This window comes from Labrus mixtus, chromosome 18, assembly GCF_963584025.1.
Source record: "Labrus mixtus chromosome 18, fLabMix1.1, whole genome shotgun sequence".
NCBI classification, from domain to species: Eukaryota; Metazoa; Chordata; class Actinopteri; order Labriformes; family Labridae; genus Labrus; species Labrus mixtus.
Genome location: NC_083629.1, coordinates 25,065,955 through 25,082,845, shown reverse-complemented (window position 1 = coordinate 25,082,845; position 16,891 = coordinate 25,065,955). Strand labels below are relative to the sequence as shown.

At 41.4% G+C, this 16,891-nt stretch overlaps 1 protein-coding gene across 1 annotated transcript; it reads left to right on the top strand.

Moving 5' to 3' along the window:
* The first annotated feature begins 1,217 nt into the window (after positions 1-1,217).
* Positions 1,218-14,135, top strand: zmp:0000000662 (RING finger protein 145). Its single transcript, XM_061063129.1, has 11 exons — positions 1,218-1,490; positions 1,711-1,974; positions 4,128-4,236; positions 4,768-4,859; positions 5,566-5,807; positions 5,931-6,112; positions 6,940-7,080; positions 8,492-8,674; positions 8,758-8,905; positions 10,575-10,931; positions 12,884-14,135. Exons 2-11 carry the CDS (start codon positions 1,806-1,808, stop codon positions 13,811-13,813), a joined length of 2,553 nt encoding a protein of 850 aa, XP_060919112.1. The 5' UTR covers positions 1,218-1,490; positions 1,711-1,805; the 3' UTR covers positions 13,814-14,135.
* The last annotated feature ends 2,756 nt before the right edge of the window (positions 14,136-16,891 follow it).

Here is a 16,891-nt window from a genome sequence, read left to right as displayed (position 1 = left end):
AAACAAGCAGTCTAGAAAGGTCTAAAGAGGAGGCGGGGCTTATGAGCTATTCTGCAGCCAGTCAGAAGAGGGAGCTCTAAATCTTCTGGCTTCACTTGAGGCGACGTATTCTGCTGTGCTGTACATCTTTATACAGACTGTATATACAGAGGTCATATTGCTGCTAAAAGTGGTGCACAGTTCACCCAGAAATTATACATTTTTATTCCAACTCAGAAATACAGATTGCTGAATCGGTACTTGGTGCATTTTTTCATTCTAAAACTGGTGTTAAAAACTCTCAAATCCATCCTGCTCTAACAGCAACAGCTAAAAGACGCAGAAAAATGAATCATGATGGATGCACTAACAGAGAACACATCATGTCCTGTTTGTCTACCCCTCCATCCAAACCATCACATCTGTGTTGTATTAAAGTCACACTTGGATTTTACTCACTCAGCTGTCAACCTCTGGTAAAATGAATCATGCCGCGATGCAAAACGACATTAAGATAAACAAGGAGTCAGTGTCTGAGCTGTGTGTGACTCACAGGTGGTGTGCATGCATGTAAACACAAACAGTCCATACAGTGAGGGGGCTGTAGGTTTGGCTCTACTTCATGCTGTCAGTCTGTCTCTGAGCTTTTTAATCACCTTCACTTCAGCTCTGAGTGTCCTCATGTTTACAGCATGACGGAGGGAGGCAATGACATAGCAGGATGAGGTAAACAAATAAACATCCTCCACACCTTCATGTGCTAGTTTTGTATAATGCATGGACACAATAATCAGAGTGTTAACACCTTATAATGTAGTTCAGTACGTAAAATGGCACCTATGTATATGTACATATAAGTCACTTTTATATTATTATTAGCATTTTTCTAAAACAAAATGTGTGGTCTGTTTGTATTTTTCTTGTAGGTTGGAATTTATCTTTAGGCTTGCAGGAGGCAAATATTTTAATAAACCTGTATTTTCTATCAATTTGACCAACTTTTGACAAAATTATTTTTTTAATTTCCGCTTTTTCTACCTTTAAATTTCTTAATTTTGTTTAAAAAACTTACCAAATATACAGTAAAAGCTTTTATAAGTGGTTAAATACGTTGTTGTTTAATAAAAATGCATTTTATTAATGAAAATATATGTTATTCTTGTAATTAACGGCAGCAGTAGTAGTAGTAGTTGAATCAAGAATGCTTGAACCTGATTGGTCGATTTCGATATGACGCGTGAACCGGAAGTGGCCACGCAAACGAGCGGAATCACAACATTAGTCTCAAAGTGTCTTTACTCATCTTTTTTTCATCGGTTACTTTGAGCTTTTAACATCGCGTTTTCATGGCGGCTCTCTTCGCCATCGATGACGACCGATAGATAGACGATAAGTGAAACATTTCTCCCGCGGTTATTTAAAAACATGTCGCTGTTCGCTGTGGAAGCTAACCAGAAGCTAACGCTAGCTAGCAAACCGCTGTTCGCCTGTGAAGTGTGTCAGCGTGCAAAGTAAGTGAATCACGGTGATTTTATTAGCTCTAAGTAGTTAAAATATATTTAATTGTGTTATTTAAACTCATTTTTTAATCGTATTTAAGTCTACAGTGTTAATTAAAGACTGAAATGTGACGTTAACTCAGGAATTCACAGCTGAATAACGGTCTGGATGCTCACACAGGAGTCCCTCACCTGTTTGTTTGTTTGTTTGTTTGTTTGTTGTGCTTTTCAGATGACAACAAGACGAGCTCAACAGCGAGACGTCAAGTAAACAGCATGTGACATTAAAGCCCCCCTCTCTGCCTCCTCAAGAAGCTGGTCTCTAAGATGCCCCGCCTGGAGGAGCTGGCCAACGTGGCCCTCAGGGTGCCCAGCATCCTGGTTCTGGACCTGCTCTACAAGTGTGACATCGATGGTTTGACTGAGCACCTGAAGGCCAAGAACGAAGACCTGCTCTTCAAATACAAATATGTCATCTGGAACATGTACTACCTTGGTAAATACATCATTTCACATATTGAATCCTTTATAACCACACGGTCACAACACTTAAACCAACACAATCTCTTTTTAAAAAGGACGTAAACATCTTTGACAAAAAGACATTTTCATTTCACCATTCTTTTAGATAAACATCATTTACTAAATTTTCATAAATGCATGTTTTATATATAAAATTCTGCACGGACTTGCTCCTCCTCCTTTGAAGGACTTTATAAAGCTGAAGTCTGCCAGTGGGATCGGCAGCAGGGGCCACAGCCCGAGGAGACTGTGAGGCCCCACACAGACACACTACATTCAGACAAACTGTTCTGTCAGTCAAAGGAAATAAATATTACTCACAATAAGAGACTCACAAACATATGTAACCTTCAAAACACACCTCGAACAAGTCTGTGACCACCTTTAACCTTTAACCTCTATTATAGTCTTGTGTCACTTGTGTCTTTGTATTTGTATTTTATTTGTAATTTGTCTTTCTCTGTTACCTGCTGAGGGACAACAGATGGAAACACTTCGGTATTTTTACAGCTGTTCATTAATATGCACTGTCCCTAACAAATAAATAAAATAAAAATAATAAAAATAATAATTAGATCATCAGCCAAAACAGTTGCATACAGACAGTTTGGATTCAAGACTCTTCACTAAGGCGTAAGGGAAACTTTTCTTTGGGTAATATTTTTCTATTTCCTCAGTGAATATTTTTCCTTTTTTTCTGTTTTTATATAATAGTTGTGTTTTTGGTGTCCTGTCCCTTTAATAGATTAAGCTGTGTGTGTGTACTTGATGGCATTGGAAAAAGGGAAACTTCGATGTATTTTCCAGAATAAATACAATATTCTTATGATAAACTTAAAGTTTAACCCACAAGTAGGCATGTAAAGATTAATCGTAAAGTCTTGATAAATTGATTCAAAGGTGTCATGGTTCACATCCCTACTACTACCCTAAAAATGAATTGTAATAATATGGTGAGCGTCAGCAGCTGCAGGACTCACCACCATCTTGTAAAGCGAAAGTGTGGAAGCGTTTTGGCATCCTCGAGACAGGAAATGAAAGAGATGAGAAGATAACAGACGAGACAAAAACTGTGTGCAGATATTGCAAGAAGACAGGGAACTACACAAAGAGCACAACCATCATGATGCAGCGTTTAATCGACACCACAACGAGAAGCTCCGATCACCTCCCCTTGTTAAGACGGTCTACAGACTCATTTTGTAAAATAAATCATGAATCGTTACATCCCTACCCACACGCAGAGTAACGACCCTGCAGGATATCATGATCATGATACAAAATGTTTTGGTTCTAGTAAAAGTCAGACGACACAGAAACCTGTTAGATTCTTTTGTCAGAGAAAAAAAAAGCTATAAAAGCTCACCGCCACAGAAACAGGAAGTGGTTAGGGATCACAATATGACGTCAAACAGCTCAAAGGAGCAGTGACAAAGGTCAATGTGTGATGTCATAAGGTCAATGTGTGATGTCATAAGGTCAATGTGTGATGTCAGAAGGTCAATGTGTGACATCATAAGGTCAATGTGTGATGTCAGAAGGTCAATGTGTGACATCATAAGGTCAATGTGTGATGTCATCAGGTCAATGTGTGATGTCAGAAGGTCAATGTGTGACATCATAAGGTCAATGTGTGATGTCATCAGGTGGATATTACTGTCTGAGAGTTTGTTAAAGTGAAATGAGACATTCAAAGATGCAGCAGTGTTCTTCTTTTACATCACTGAGACTACAGGGAGACACTGAGGACGAGTATCTACGGAGAGCCTGAAGGGACAAAACAACATGAGATTAATCAGGATTGAAAAAATGTATGCATCAGGTTTTTTTTATTTTTTTAGATTTATTTTTGGTCTTTTTGTGCCTTTTAATGGAGAAATAGGACAGTGGATAGAGTCTGAAATCAGGGAGAGAGAGAGTTGGGAATGCGGGAAAGGAGCCAATGCGGGAAAGGAGCCACAGGTGGGATTTGAACCTGGGCCGCCCGCTTGAAGGACTACAGCCTCCATACATGGGGCGCGCGCACTAACCACTGCACCACTTGACCTTCATTAATCGGGATAGTTCCCTATTTCTAACCCCTTTCTGGTTCAGGTTTCAATGAGAGTTTTCTGGTTTTCCCCGCAGGTCATCTGGTAAACGTGGTGGTGTTGGTTCTGCCGTTGAGACACATCGTGACGCTCTACCTCCACATCCTCGCCACCCTCCTCCTCTACATGGGGCATCAGATTTCCAAGTGAGACGCCCTCCTTCTACTATTACTACTCCTAATGCTACTCCTACTACTACACTCCTCTGATTTATTGAATCTGGATCAGTTTCCTCTCCTCCGTCTGTGTATCAGATTCAGCCTGATACACGACGTCAGGAGGAAGCGTTTCTGTGTTGAAGCCGCTCGTTTATTTGTCTTTTAAAGTTAGAACCCAACCTTAGTTTGCTTGTTAAATAACAAACCCAACGCTGTTTCATTCAGTCGGTGATGATTGAAATCTTTGAACTCAAAAACGAACAAGTGCAAAGACATTTTTGGGAATATGTAAATTTGATCTTTTGATGTCATCTCAGGATTTTCTTTTACTCTGGCAGGTAAACGTTTTTTGTAAGTGCTCAATAAATGTAAATAAATAAGTTCTCATGTTGAATAAGGACGGTTTTACTCACAAGATAACAAGCATACGTATCAACTCAGACGGGAATTCTCCATGCTGAAAATAAAGAAACACACAGTACATTGGACATAAAAAGGTATTTCCTGCTTTTCTTTCAGGGATTATGTCCGTGAGGAGCTGCAGTACGGTTATGAAGGAGCCGTTTACCTCGATTCTCTGGCCTTCAACAGATTTGTCTCTGCAATGACGAGTGAGTCCTGCTCCCAGACTTTCATTCATGTGCATTCGATTCAGATTCATGTTCACTGACTGAGTTTGCAAAAGAAACGATGAGCTGCAAGATACAAACAAAAACTTTACATATAAACTGGTTTTACACATGCACTCTGGAAAATTTCAGGAAAGTTTTAGACTGCTCGTCATACCTTCCCTGAGTTGGTTTTTCACTGATGCACTCTACAGATGGAGACTATGGCTGTTGGATGGGAGGGGAGGAGAGGGGGGTCTCAGACTGGCAGGAAGGAAAACATTCCTTTTTTAAGTCTGGGTGAAAAATGTGGCTGTTTGCGTTCAAACATGCCACTCACCCAGAAAGTTTTCAGGAGTTTTGTGCGAGTGTTAGAGCACCGACAGTTTCCTCTGTTATTGCCTCCGTATCAAAACTTTCAAGTGGCACTTCAAGAGCAAACCACTGTCATGTTAGTAGAACTAATAATCCACAAAAAACTAAGAGTGGGATGTATAAGAGACGATGGAGAGAAGAGGAGAGGCAATGTTGACAAAGATTCAGAGAATGTATTATTCTAAATATGCACAAATACAAACCCTTAAAAACATCACAATCTCATTTTAAACAACATTTTGTGTTGAAGTCAAAACTCTTCAGCCATTTTCTTCAAGTTGATCGCAGCTGTTTATTTATTTATTGTCCTCATCGTTACTGATTGTCTGTTCAGGTCAGATCATCCTCAGCACGCTGTGTGCCTTCCTCATGAAGACCAGGAAGGTGTGGCTGTTCTCTGCTCACATGCTCCCCCTGCTGGCCAGGCTCTGCGCTGCTCCTCACGCCACGCTCTTAACCGTCAACACTTTCTCCATGGGGCTGACCGGAGCGGGGATCACCGTGTTCCTCCTCTCACATCTCTTCCTGCCGTACCGACTCGCAAGGGCTGCTTACTCCGAGCTGCTGCAGCTGGAGGTAGCACAGAAACTCCAGATTGTTACTTTACTTTTCATTTGATCAAAACTCCTCGACTAGTTTATCTCTTTTCTGCCCTGTTGTCCACGCTCCTCATCGCCTCACCGGCTTCCCCCCTCTCAGGTGATCGAGCTGTACAGACTTCTGGCTGTGGGGATCTCTCTGTGGAACCAGTTTGCCGTCCCAGTGCTCTTCAGTGTCTTCTGGTTCGTTCTGTTCGTCGTCCAGCTGTGCTCGGACGCCATGTCTGCCAACGCCTCGGCCACTGCCAGCCATCAGGGAATCCTGTTCTTCCTGCTCACAAGGTGTGACGACGACTCCTTTTTTTGTGTTCTTTTTAGCTGACACTTGTCAAAATGTGTTTTTAATTGAGAGTATTAATAATACTTTATTTGTATAGCACTTTTCTATACAAGTAACAAAGTGCTTTACAACAGAGAGATAATTAAAACAACAGGCAGAGAGTAAACAAGCAGACAACAAAATCAGACTAATAAAATAAAAATAAGAACAATTTCCGAAATCAGAGTAAAAGCATTTTTATAAAAGAATGTCTTGAGTAGGGATGTAAAACAAGGGACTGAATCTGCAAGTCTGATCTCCTCTGGCAGGCTGTTCTAAAGTCTGGGGGCTCTGACAGCAAAGGCCCTGTCCCCCTTTAGTTTTCTCAGACTGTGTACTGGTTCATAAGGGGTTAAAAGCTCAGAAATATAAGAAGGGTGTTGAAGCTTCAAAAGGACTTCAGATCTTCAGTCATATTCTAAATCAAAGCTGCAGCGAGAGGGAGAGCCATTTAATTTTTCACAGGATGGCAGATACTGACATCACACCGAGTTCTTTTGGCGTCTGTTAAAGATGCAAAAGTTGCGTTTCTTTCTCTTATAATCAGAGAGAAAGCAGAGGCGGTGACATCGTCTGAAATGCTCAGATACTTTCACCAACATGTGCAGGACTGTGTTTGCAAAATGTTGGTGATTAAAGTAAGAAATTACCCCCTCATTGGGTCTCTGGGACTTCTATTTTTGTTGCCATGGTATCCAAACGTGCATCGATATCCTTTTGATTTTTACTTGAAACGGTTTTAAAATCCTGGTTACCGTGACAACCCCTCACTGGATTATTTCTCCCGCAGTGTCTCTGAATGTTGCGCCACGCCGTACTCTCTCCTGGGCCTGACCTTCGTGGTGTCCTATCTCGCTCTCGGACTGCTCAACTTATGCAAGTTCTACCTGGGAGGTTATGCAGCCGTGCAGAATGAGAACGTCATGCACAGGTGAGTTCAGGTCCATCACGCATTAAGTCTGTTTGATGCACTTTGAGCGTCAGTTTTCTTATTTAAATACGCAGATATAATCCAGGTTATGTGTGTGAGGAGAATGTCTCAGTGTAAAGCAGAATTTCCTCTTGAGGGGGTAATTAAAGTATGTAAAATTAAATTCAAATTATGTACCACTGGGGGGCGCCAAAGTGTACATAGTGGCTCTAATCACTGCAGGAGATTTCAAATGGCTGAATCAAATAAGTTGTAAACTGTATCCCAAAGTTTGAATATGTGGAAATTCCCCTTTCCTTATCCTCTTCACTAAACATAATTTAAAATAAAAACACAAGACACTTGAGCCCTAATGAAAGTGAAGACACTCCTAATCCCAATTATGCCCCTATATACCCGACTGAGTTACATGACCTCCCCGATGGCCCTTAGTCGCCACCGCAACCAAAACAGCGCTGCCACCTTCAACACCACCCAGGCTGTGTTGATGCCAGCTCCAGATAGTGACACCGCTGATACTACCAAACCTACCACATGGCCTCTTCTGGCCCCAACAACTCAGCCGTGTAGACCGATGGACAGCTAGAGCGGGGACGTCACGAGGTCGTCAAGTGGAAACCTCCCTTCACCGCTGTAGTAGAGTGAAATCTACATGGTGTTAACTACAAAGTGTTTTCATTAGTGCCCGATGTTTCACTGAGTAATGGGTATCGACTCTTTGTGTTGTTGCTTATTATTTATCAGTCAGTGAATTTTATCATTTCATAATTTGAGATCAAGCAGAACCTCTTTCAGAGAAGCGATTTAAATGTGATTTAAGGGGAAGAAAGGCGGAGTTAATTTCAGTCGATTTTCAAGAAAATGCAGAGGACAAGTTGTGTCGCTGGTGCAGGGTGGAAGGCAAACAAAATGATTCATAGCTTTTCAAGATCTCCTGTGTTTTAGCTGTTTTTTTTATCCACTCACATGAAGAGGTTTTCTGATTTTCTGATTCTATTTTTTTTTTTTAGTAGTAATAATTTATTTCAGTCACAAGAAAAAAACAAAAACATTTTGACCGTTAGGTGTAGTCTGAATCTTTATCTTATTACACCTACCCTTGTTACAAATTTTATTATTTAAGACACGACTAGTTTGGTTAAAAAAAAAAACACATCAGAAAAAAATTTGTTCCAAGAATTTCTTTCAAAACAAAACAAATGAAACAAACAAAAAACAAAACAGAAGTCACACTCAAAAAAAATAATCAAACCGACCTTTTATATTTGTTAAACACCATTTTGATCAAAAATTTAAATCAGGAAAGTGAACTACACATTCTTAATATATCTGTGTGTTCAGATATACAAATTTGCAGAAACTGTATTTTCTGAGCTCTGTTACTGATCTCTTCTACCCCCTCGTCCATCAGAGGTGTCACTGAAGGCGTCACGCTGCTGCTGCTCGCTCTGCAGACGGGTCTGTTGGACATGCAGGCTCTGCAGCGCACCTTCCTCCTCAGCATCATCCTCTTCATCGTGGTCACGTCGACCCTGCAGTCCATGATCGAAATAACCGACCCGGTTATTCTGGCTCTCGGTGCATCACGGAACAGGTAACCACATCACATCGAAGGACTTTCCCGTTCTTATGATGACTTTGTGTTTTTTAATCCGGTGTCTTCTGTTCTTCTCGCAGGAGTCTGTGGAAACATTTCCGCGGCCTCAGCATGTGTCTCCTTCTGCTGGTTTTCCCCGTGTTTATGGCGTATAAAATCTCCCAGTTCTTCCACATGGACTTCTGGCTCCTCATCCTCGTCTCCAGCTGCATGCTGACGTCCCTTCAGGTATGATCGGTCGTTTTATATCTACACTGACTCAAGTCTCAGGGCAGAACAATAACAAAGACATTGAGCTCACTGTGCTGTGAGATACCGGGAAATAAGTTTGACATGAACCCGAATTTCAGGACATGAAAGACTGCTTTGAACGACATCAAGACATTTTCACATCTGCACTCCTGAAAATGTCTGGAGGACTGAATTCTCCTGATCTGGTTTTTCACACATCTCATCACACCGTCTATCCCTTTTTGGGGGGCATTTTAGAAACCTGATTTTAAGCCTCCCAACCTCTGTTTGTAAATGTTTTACATAAGTGTGTTTATTTATTGCAGTTTTGTCCTCGCTTAATTATCTTAATACATTTTAGACTTTTGTAGACTGATTTCAGCAGTCTTGTATTTATCTGTCTCTTGTTTTTCTTTTTGATTTAATGTCTGTTTTCTAATTATTTCTGTAATGACTCGATGTCATTGTAAATGAGGGTTGCCCCCTCAATGATCTTTCAAGTATAAATAAAGGTTGAATGGATGCGAGGTGGGCCGGGGGGGCTCTCCTAAGGCAAGACATGACATCAAAATAACGTGGCAGTGTAGGACAAAGCAAAAGAGACCGACTACCATACCTTTGGTCTGCACGGGGACTTGAAATATTCCCAACCCAAGTCCCTACAGACTGAGATACTGCCGCCCCACAATACGTTGTGAGAAGTTCTGTTTAATTTGATTGATTGCCCATGAGATGAACCCTCTAATTTTTCGAGGGGGGTCCAACACAAAAACAAAAACACAACAGTACAGTGTGATATAGACAGTCAAGGACAAAATACACACATAAACACAAAGGCTCTCAAACACCCAACCGCCCACATATCCCTCCCGCAAAGCCACAGCACCCACACAAAATCATCAGAGGTAGATGCACATAATGACATATGCAATCAAGAAAACAAAAAGATGTGATATTAGAGGGGTAAGAAGACATTACCATTGGAAGCAGCAACATGGTTTTGTAAGAAAAGGTAGCAGTGATTTTCTTAAAAATGTGTAGCGAATCTATAATTGTTCTGATGTTTAAAGGTAGATTGTTCCAGTCAGAGGGAGCTTTGTAATTGAATGCTCGTCTGCTGATTTCTTTATTGGTTTTGGGAAAAGAAAAAAAGGCTGCTGAGTATGTCTGAACACCAAATGAAAGCTCAGAAAATGGATTTCTAAACCAAATCAAAATCGAATTAGAGTCGGCTTTTCTGCGCTATAATGAGAATATGTGTCTTCATATCAATGCTTCATGTAGTTGAAGAGAATCTCAATGTGAACTAAAGAGTGGAGAAGAACATCCTGGAGAACAGGAAACATGCAGCAGCAGGTTGATTAGAGCACGGAGATGGTAGAGGTGGCGTGCAGACAGTCTATGGTCATGCAGCGATCACAGGGAATAAAGGTCACCCCCCCTCCCACTGGCCCCTCCCACTGGCTCCAGGTGAATTCTCCTGATTATATCCTGCTGCGTTCTCACATCAGCTCACTCTGACTTTCTGCAGAATAAATACGAGGAGGCTGGAGGAGACACGCCGGGTGAAGAGAGAAACATTCAGATGCTCATGAGTTTTTTTTAGGAGTTTGGTGGCAGAAGAGTTTTGTCACTGTTATTTTGGTAAAGTTCTGTTTGTCTCCAGGTCACAGGCACCATGCTGATCTACTCCCTCTTCATGGTGGAGCTCTTCCGCAGCGACCCGATCGAGAGCCTGGACGAGGTCATCTACTGGGTGAACGCCGTCAGCCGGGTACTGGAGTTCGTGGTGGCACTCTGCGTGGTGGCGTACGGCACCTGGGAGTCTCTGTTCGGGGAGTGGAGCTGGATGGGCGCCTCCGTCATCATCATCCACTCTTATTTCAACGTGTGGCTCCGAGCTCAGTCGGGCTGGAGGAGCTTCCTGCTCAGGCAGGAGGCGGCCAAGAAGATCAACTCGCTGCCCAGAGCCACGGAGCGGGAGCTGCAGCGACACAACGACGTCTGCTCCATCTGCTTCCAGGTGAGTCTGGATTTGTTTGGACCAGAGAAGGTAGGCGGTTTTAAGGCGACCCCCACACGACCGTTTTGGACGCCCCTCGGTTTTCCAGATATGAGAGCAGTTATCAGGTCAACAGGTGTTGTAGCGATGGAAGCGAGCAAGAGAAGTGGTTCAGATAGAAGTGATTGTACCCGACCTAAAAAGCCTCTGCATGTTTCTAATAAGCTCCACGAGCAGAAACGTGCTCAAACTAGGATCAATATTGGAGATGCTTTTGAAAAATGGAGAGAGGTTAGAACACAGAAAGGTTTACAGACCCATGCAGAGCTGGATAAACACTGAAGCTTCAGAGTCCACCACATGGTGACCTGAGTGAGCATCGACTCTAGAGAGGGGGGGGGGGGGGAGACAGCTCTATATGATGTTTAGAATTTAGACTGCAGTACCCATTTTAAACACTAGGGGGTCAGAGTTACATATTGCTCCTTTAAGAACGGTTAATAAATGTTAATTAATGGGCAATAAGTCAAACTCCACTTTATTGTCGACACCACCCTCGAAGTATATGAAATATATTCTTACCCAACATATGATCATGATACCAGTAACTTGATATTTGTCAGTACAGCTGACGTGCACGAGGCAGAGTCACTGTGAGCGCTGTGACAAACACGACTGTGTGTACATATAATATCTAACAGCGTGTGTGTGTGTATACCTTAAAGGTATGCTGCTCCTGTTTTTCCAGTTTGCTTGTTTCCCCCTCTTTGGCCTTCAGCCACAGTTTTTTATAAAAACCTGTTTGTACCTGTCCTTGACAATGATCACAAGTTTGTTTTCAAATGAAACAGCAGAAGTAAAATCTTGATGAAAAACAGAGCGAATGTTTGCAGGACGATGTGACACATCAGCGCAGGGCAGCAGCTCGTCGATATTTTGGTTTTACAAATCTCAGAGGGGAAGTTCAGGTGACATCATCACAGAGACGAGATGAGAGATAAAAACAGAGACGGATATCTGTGAATGCAACTGCATAAAGAAATCACAATAAAACAAGAGATTAATGAGGAGAATACATGATCAATGTCTCTGCACGTCGTCCACTGAACAATAAGAAGTCAAACAAAAACACTGCTACTAAGAATATGTCATAAATATTCTACAATTCATTTCGAAACAAACAGCTTTTAAGTCTGATCGGACACACAGGTGCTGACAGGAAGTGACCAGAGGCAGAGCACAACATTGAAAGCTGTTCTTAAGAGCATTCAAACCATCCTAAATACGTCATTGTCATTATCTAATAAAACCATTATCATCATTTTTTTATGATTAACATTTTATTGAATTTTCCAATTATCAAGTAGCAGATAACAGTAACAGACATATTGGTGACAAATAATCATGTAAGTACTCACACATGAAGGTAAAGAACAAACAAAAACATTAATTGGGACAATCTAACAAAATAAGACTCAAAATGAAAAAGTAAAAGAAAAAGAAAAAGCTTTCAACTGAAACAATACTACAACAACAACAACAACAACAACAAAAAACAAAATAGTCATCGAAAGTGCACACGGTGCTCGGCGACAACAGGCCCAACGACAGGGCATAAAGTACAGTGTGGCTGACTCCCGAGGGTCCGCCATCACCCATCAAGGATAAGATTCCCCAAGCCTCTCCAGCTTGGAAACCCTCCAATGCGGCTAGTCTACCCAAATTATTACGACACAGATTGACAGAGGGGGCAGAGGGGGCCTTCCATCCTGAAACAATTAACTTGCGCCCCAGCATTAGTGCTGTCTGCACCCATTCTTCCTCAGGGGAAGTAAAAAACCATCATCATCATGGAGGTCGTAGGTGTTCATTAAGAGCTGGGTCTTTAGTTTTTTCTTAAAGGTGCAGAGGGACTGTTGTTGTTGTTGTTGTTGTTGTTGTTGTGAGTAACAGAAATGTGTCTCTCCTCACAGGAGATGAGCTCGGCTGTGATCACATACTGCGGACATTTCTTCCACGGTAACTGCCTCCGCAAGTGGCTGTACGTGCAGGAGACCTGCCCCATGTGCCACCAGACGGTCCGACCCAACCCGTCCGCTCCGAGCCCGGCTTCAGGCGATGCTCCCGCTGCACCGACTCAGAGAGAGACGGAGCCGGATCCGGCTGCACAGGAGGGAGGGCAGAACCAGGAGGACTGCACAGATGCACGGAGTGAAGATGTAACTCCTGATCCCGACGAGGAAGAGGAAGAGGAGGAAGAGGGGAAAGAGGAGCAGGAAAGCTTTGAGCATGGAGATTGTGACACAGAAGGTAAAGACAAAGAAGAAGAACCTCACAGAGACGCTGTTCAGGGTCTGCGTTTCAGCTCCAGTGGAGACTTTGTTGGATTTGTCGGCCCGGCTTCAGGCTGCGCTCCAGAGGGAGTCAACAGCTCTGATGTCTTGTTAGGTAAAACGTCCCCTCCTTACATGCATGAGCGCGGCGAGGAGACGCCACTGACTCCTAATGCTGTGAATGAGAGCACAGCCGAGCCTCAACCTGGCTCTGACGCGGCTAAATTTGAGGTCACTTCGTGTCCTAGAACGCCACAAAACGGTGGAGGTACAGAAGCCTGTGATGAGACTCCTGAGTCATGGAGCAGCGTCAAATTAAACAAAGGTGAATCAGATCCTGTGGCGTCTCATATGAGCCAAACGTCTCTTGAATCACCTCATGAACACTCAGAACTCTTAGGCTGCGCCGACGATCCAAAAAGTCATAAAATCGGCAGCTCGGAGAGGCTGAAACTTTCCCCCCTCAGCCCCCTCCACCGAGCGTCCTCCTCCTCCTGCACAAACACAGAACACAGAGACGGACTGCTCTGCATCAGTGCCTTGAAGGAATCAAAGGGTGATTCTCCATAATGGAGAGTGGAACATATTTTGCCTTCTCTATGTGAACTAATATAAAATATTTCTTTGATGTGAATGTGCTGCCGAAGACGCCGACCGGAGGCTTAACTGTGTGAAGCCCTTTTTTGTGAAACTGTAAAGAAAATGATGTAAAAATAATCAGAGATATTATGTAAAGCAATTATCTTAAAATACCAAATGACGGCAGGTTACGAGTGAAGACGTTTACTTTAATTTAATGTGTCCCGTGCGTGCCCAGGAAAAGCTTCAGCAGTCGTTAATCATCAATCACTCTTTTGTACTCCATCGCCCAGTATTAAATTACTGCTGTGAACATGTTCTCCTTTTTATTTTTTTTACTGCTGTTTCTAAATTAATGAAAGTTAATAAAATCATGACAGGTGCACAGGGAGGGAGGGGGGAGGGGCTTTGTGTGCCAGGTTTATGAAGTCTGAACAGAACTTCTGTAGCTGTAAAGTTAAGAGAGTCCAGATGAGACTGGCCAACATGTTGATTTTTAAATAAGAAGGAATTTAATGTAAATGATAAATGCATCACAGTAAAGTCATTATCTTTATGCAGCTCTAAAAATATTATCTCTGATGTATGTCATCGACAGGCCAAACTGTTTCCATGAGGCTGAAAGCAAAACATTTAAAGGTCATATTATGCAAAACACACTTCACCATGTTCCTCTAACTCTAACATGTGTCTCTAGTTCGTCTACAAACCCCCCAATGATGAGAAAAGTCCATCCTCTCCGTCTTCTGCCTGCTCCACTTTTCAGAAAATGTGTGCTCAAACAGGCCGTTTGGAGATTTTCCCTTCATGACATCACAAAGGGCAGTAGCCCCTCCCCCAGGTGGGTGACACTCCCACAGCTAGGTGTTTGTTCTGCCCTCCGAGTCTGCCTTCTCACCGTAAACAATAGGACATGGAGCGAGAAAGCACTGAGTACACCCAAGTCCTTCCAGAGAGGGGGTGTGGTCAGACACGGCTCATTTACATATTTAAAGGTACAGACACAGAAACAGCCTGTTCTGAGCAGGGCTGAAATAGAGGGGTTTATAGACATGATCAAATACAGGATCAGAGTGGATTTAGAACAAGAAACTTCACAGCCCAAAAAGCATTACTGTGAAAATTAACATGTTTACAGTCTGGTACAAAAAAACAAATAGGTCAGATTACCACGTGTCTCAATTGGCACACATTGTACGGTGGGTAACGCATCCGTTTTGGATTTACGAACAATATGTGTTATCTATAGTTAGGCGTGTAGCTGACCTGATTGACAGGTGGGCGCGGTGTAACGGTTTGTCAGGAGGTTTAAAACCTGCCTCAGCTCCAGCTCTCAGCCTGTCGTCACTCAGGCTTTGTCCATTAATATTTACAGTCTATAATTGGTGCATCTCTGATAAAATCGAAACAAAAAGTGAGGCAGCATTTAAAACCAATACAAACTAAAGTGAAATTGAAAATAAAAGACAAACCGAAATAGAAATAAAAACGAATGAAGAAACCAAAACTATTCTAACCTTAAATGGTAATAATGTGAGTGGTTACAGGACATGTGATCTGCCACTTGTGAACTTGTTTTCTAAAATGTAAATGTGTTTATTGAAATTTTAATGTATTTTGTCCTTGATAAAAGTGTTGCACACTTTTATTATTTTCTGTTGCACTTCCCAGCCTCCATATTTATTAATAATAATAATAATAATAATAATAATAACTTTATTTATATAGCACCTTTTAAAAACACAGGTTTACAAAGTGCTTTGACAAACAATAAAAACAAAAACAAACTAAACCAAACACAGAAGAACATAAACAACAGCAAGAACATAACAAATGCAAAATACTAAAAATAATGAAATACAATTCAACAGAAAAGAACCCAAAGTGCACGATACCCAACAGACATATATAACCCGACCATCATAAGAACCATCACAAGAACCATCACAAGAACCATCATAAGAACCATCACAAGAACCATCATAAGAACCATCACAAGAACCCAACAACACGAGCTGAGACCAAGAGGACCAAAGATTTAAAAAGATGTAAGAAGATGATGAAACCAAAACTATTCTAACCTTGAATGGTAATAATGTGAGGGGTTACAGCACATGTGATCTCACTTGTAAACTTGTTTTCTAAAATGTAAATGTGTTTTGTCCTTAGTAAAAGTGTTGCACACTTTGTTATTTTCTGTTGCACTTCCCAGCCTCTATATTTAGAATAGAATAGATGTTTATTACCATTTGCACAGGTACAGGACAGTACAGGTACATTGGAATTCTTGTGCGTTTCTCCCTGAGTCAGCTTCTACAAAAAAAGTTAAAATTATATATAAAATAGAATAGCATTATAAGAAAAAAAGAAGAAAAGAAAAAGTAAAAATAAATAAGTTGTAGTCAATCAATCAATCAAACTTTATTTATATAGCACCTTTCAGACAAATTAAATTGTAGTTCAAAGTGCTTAACAAGAGTGCAGAGAAGTTGTTGGCAAAAAGTAGTTTATAAAATCATTGAGAGACTAATGCACACCAATAAGAATTAAAAAATATGTATAAAAATAAAATAAAATACGACACATAAAAGCAACAACATATTAAAATAAATACATAAGAGGAAAATATTTAAAATTGTCGTAGGATAAAAGAGACAATACAGTAATGTTAAGATTTGAATTGATATAAAAAAAAAAAGCCAGACTGAATAAATGAGTTTTAAGATTGTGGGCTCCTCTCAGACCCTCAGGAAGGTCGTTCCACGGTCTCAGAGCGTAACAGCTGAAAGGTTTCTGTCCTGCTCTGTGGAACAACTAAGAGAGAGGAACTGGAGGATCTGAGGGGCCGTACTGGTTCATAAACTAAAATCATATCTGATAGGTAGTCTGGTGCAAGGCCATGTAATGCTTTATAAACTAATAAAATAATTTTAAAATCAACACGAAAACTAACAGGCAGCCAGTAGTAACAGCTAAGTGATTTAAAATAAACTGTACAGAAGTTATACACTGAATTAAAGCATATATAGCAGATATAATACAAAAAATAACAACAAGGGGAACACTGAA

Coding starts and splice junctions, on each gene's coding strand:
- zmp:0000000662 (XM_061063129.1), top strand. CDS start 1,806: ATGCCCCGCCTGGAGGAGCTGGCCAACGTGGCCCTCAGGGTGCCCAGC. Junction 4,237..4,767: donor ATGGGGCATCAGATTTCCAA/GTGAGACGCCCT, acceptor CTTTTCTTTCAG/GGATTATGTCCGTGAGGAGC. Junction 6,113..6,939: donor CTGTTCTTCCTGCTCACAAG/GTGTGACGACGA, acceptor TTTCTCCCGCAG/TGTCTCTGAATGTTGCGCCA.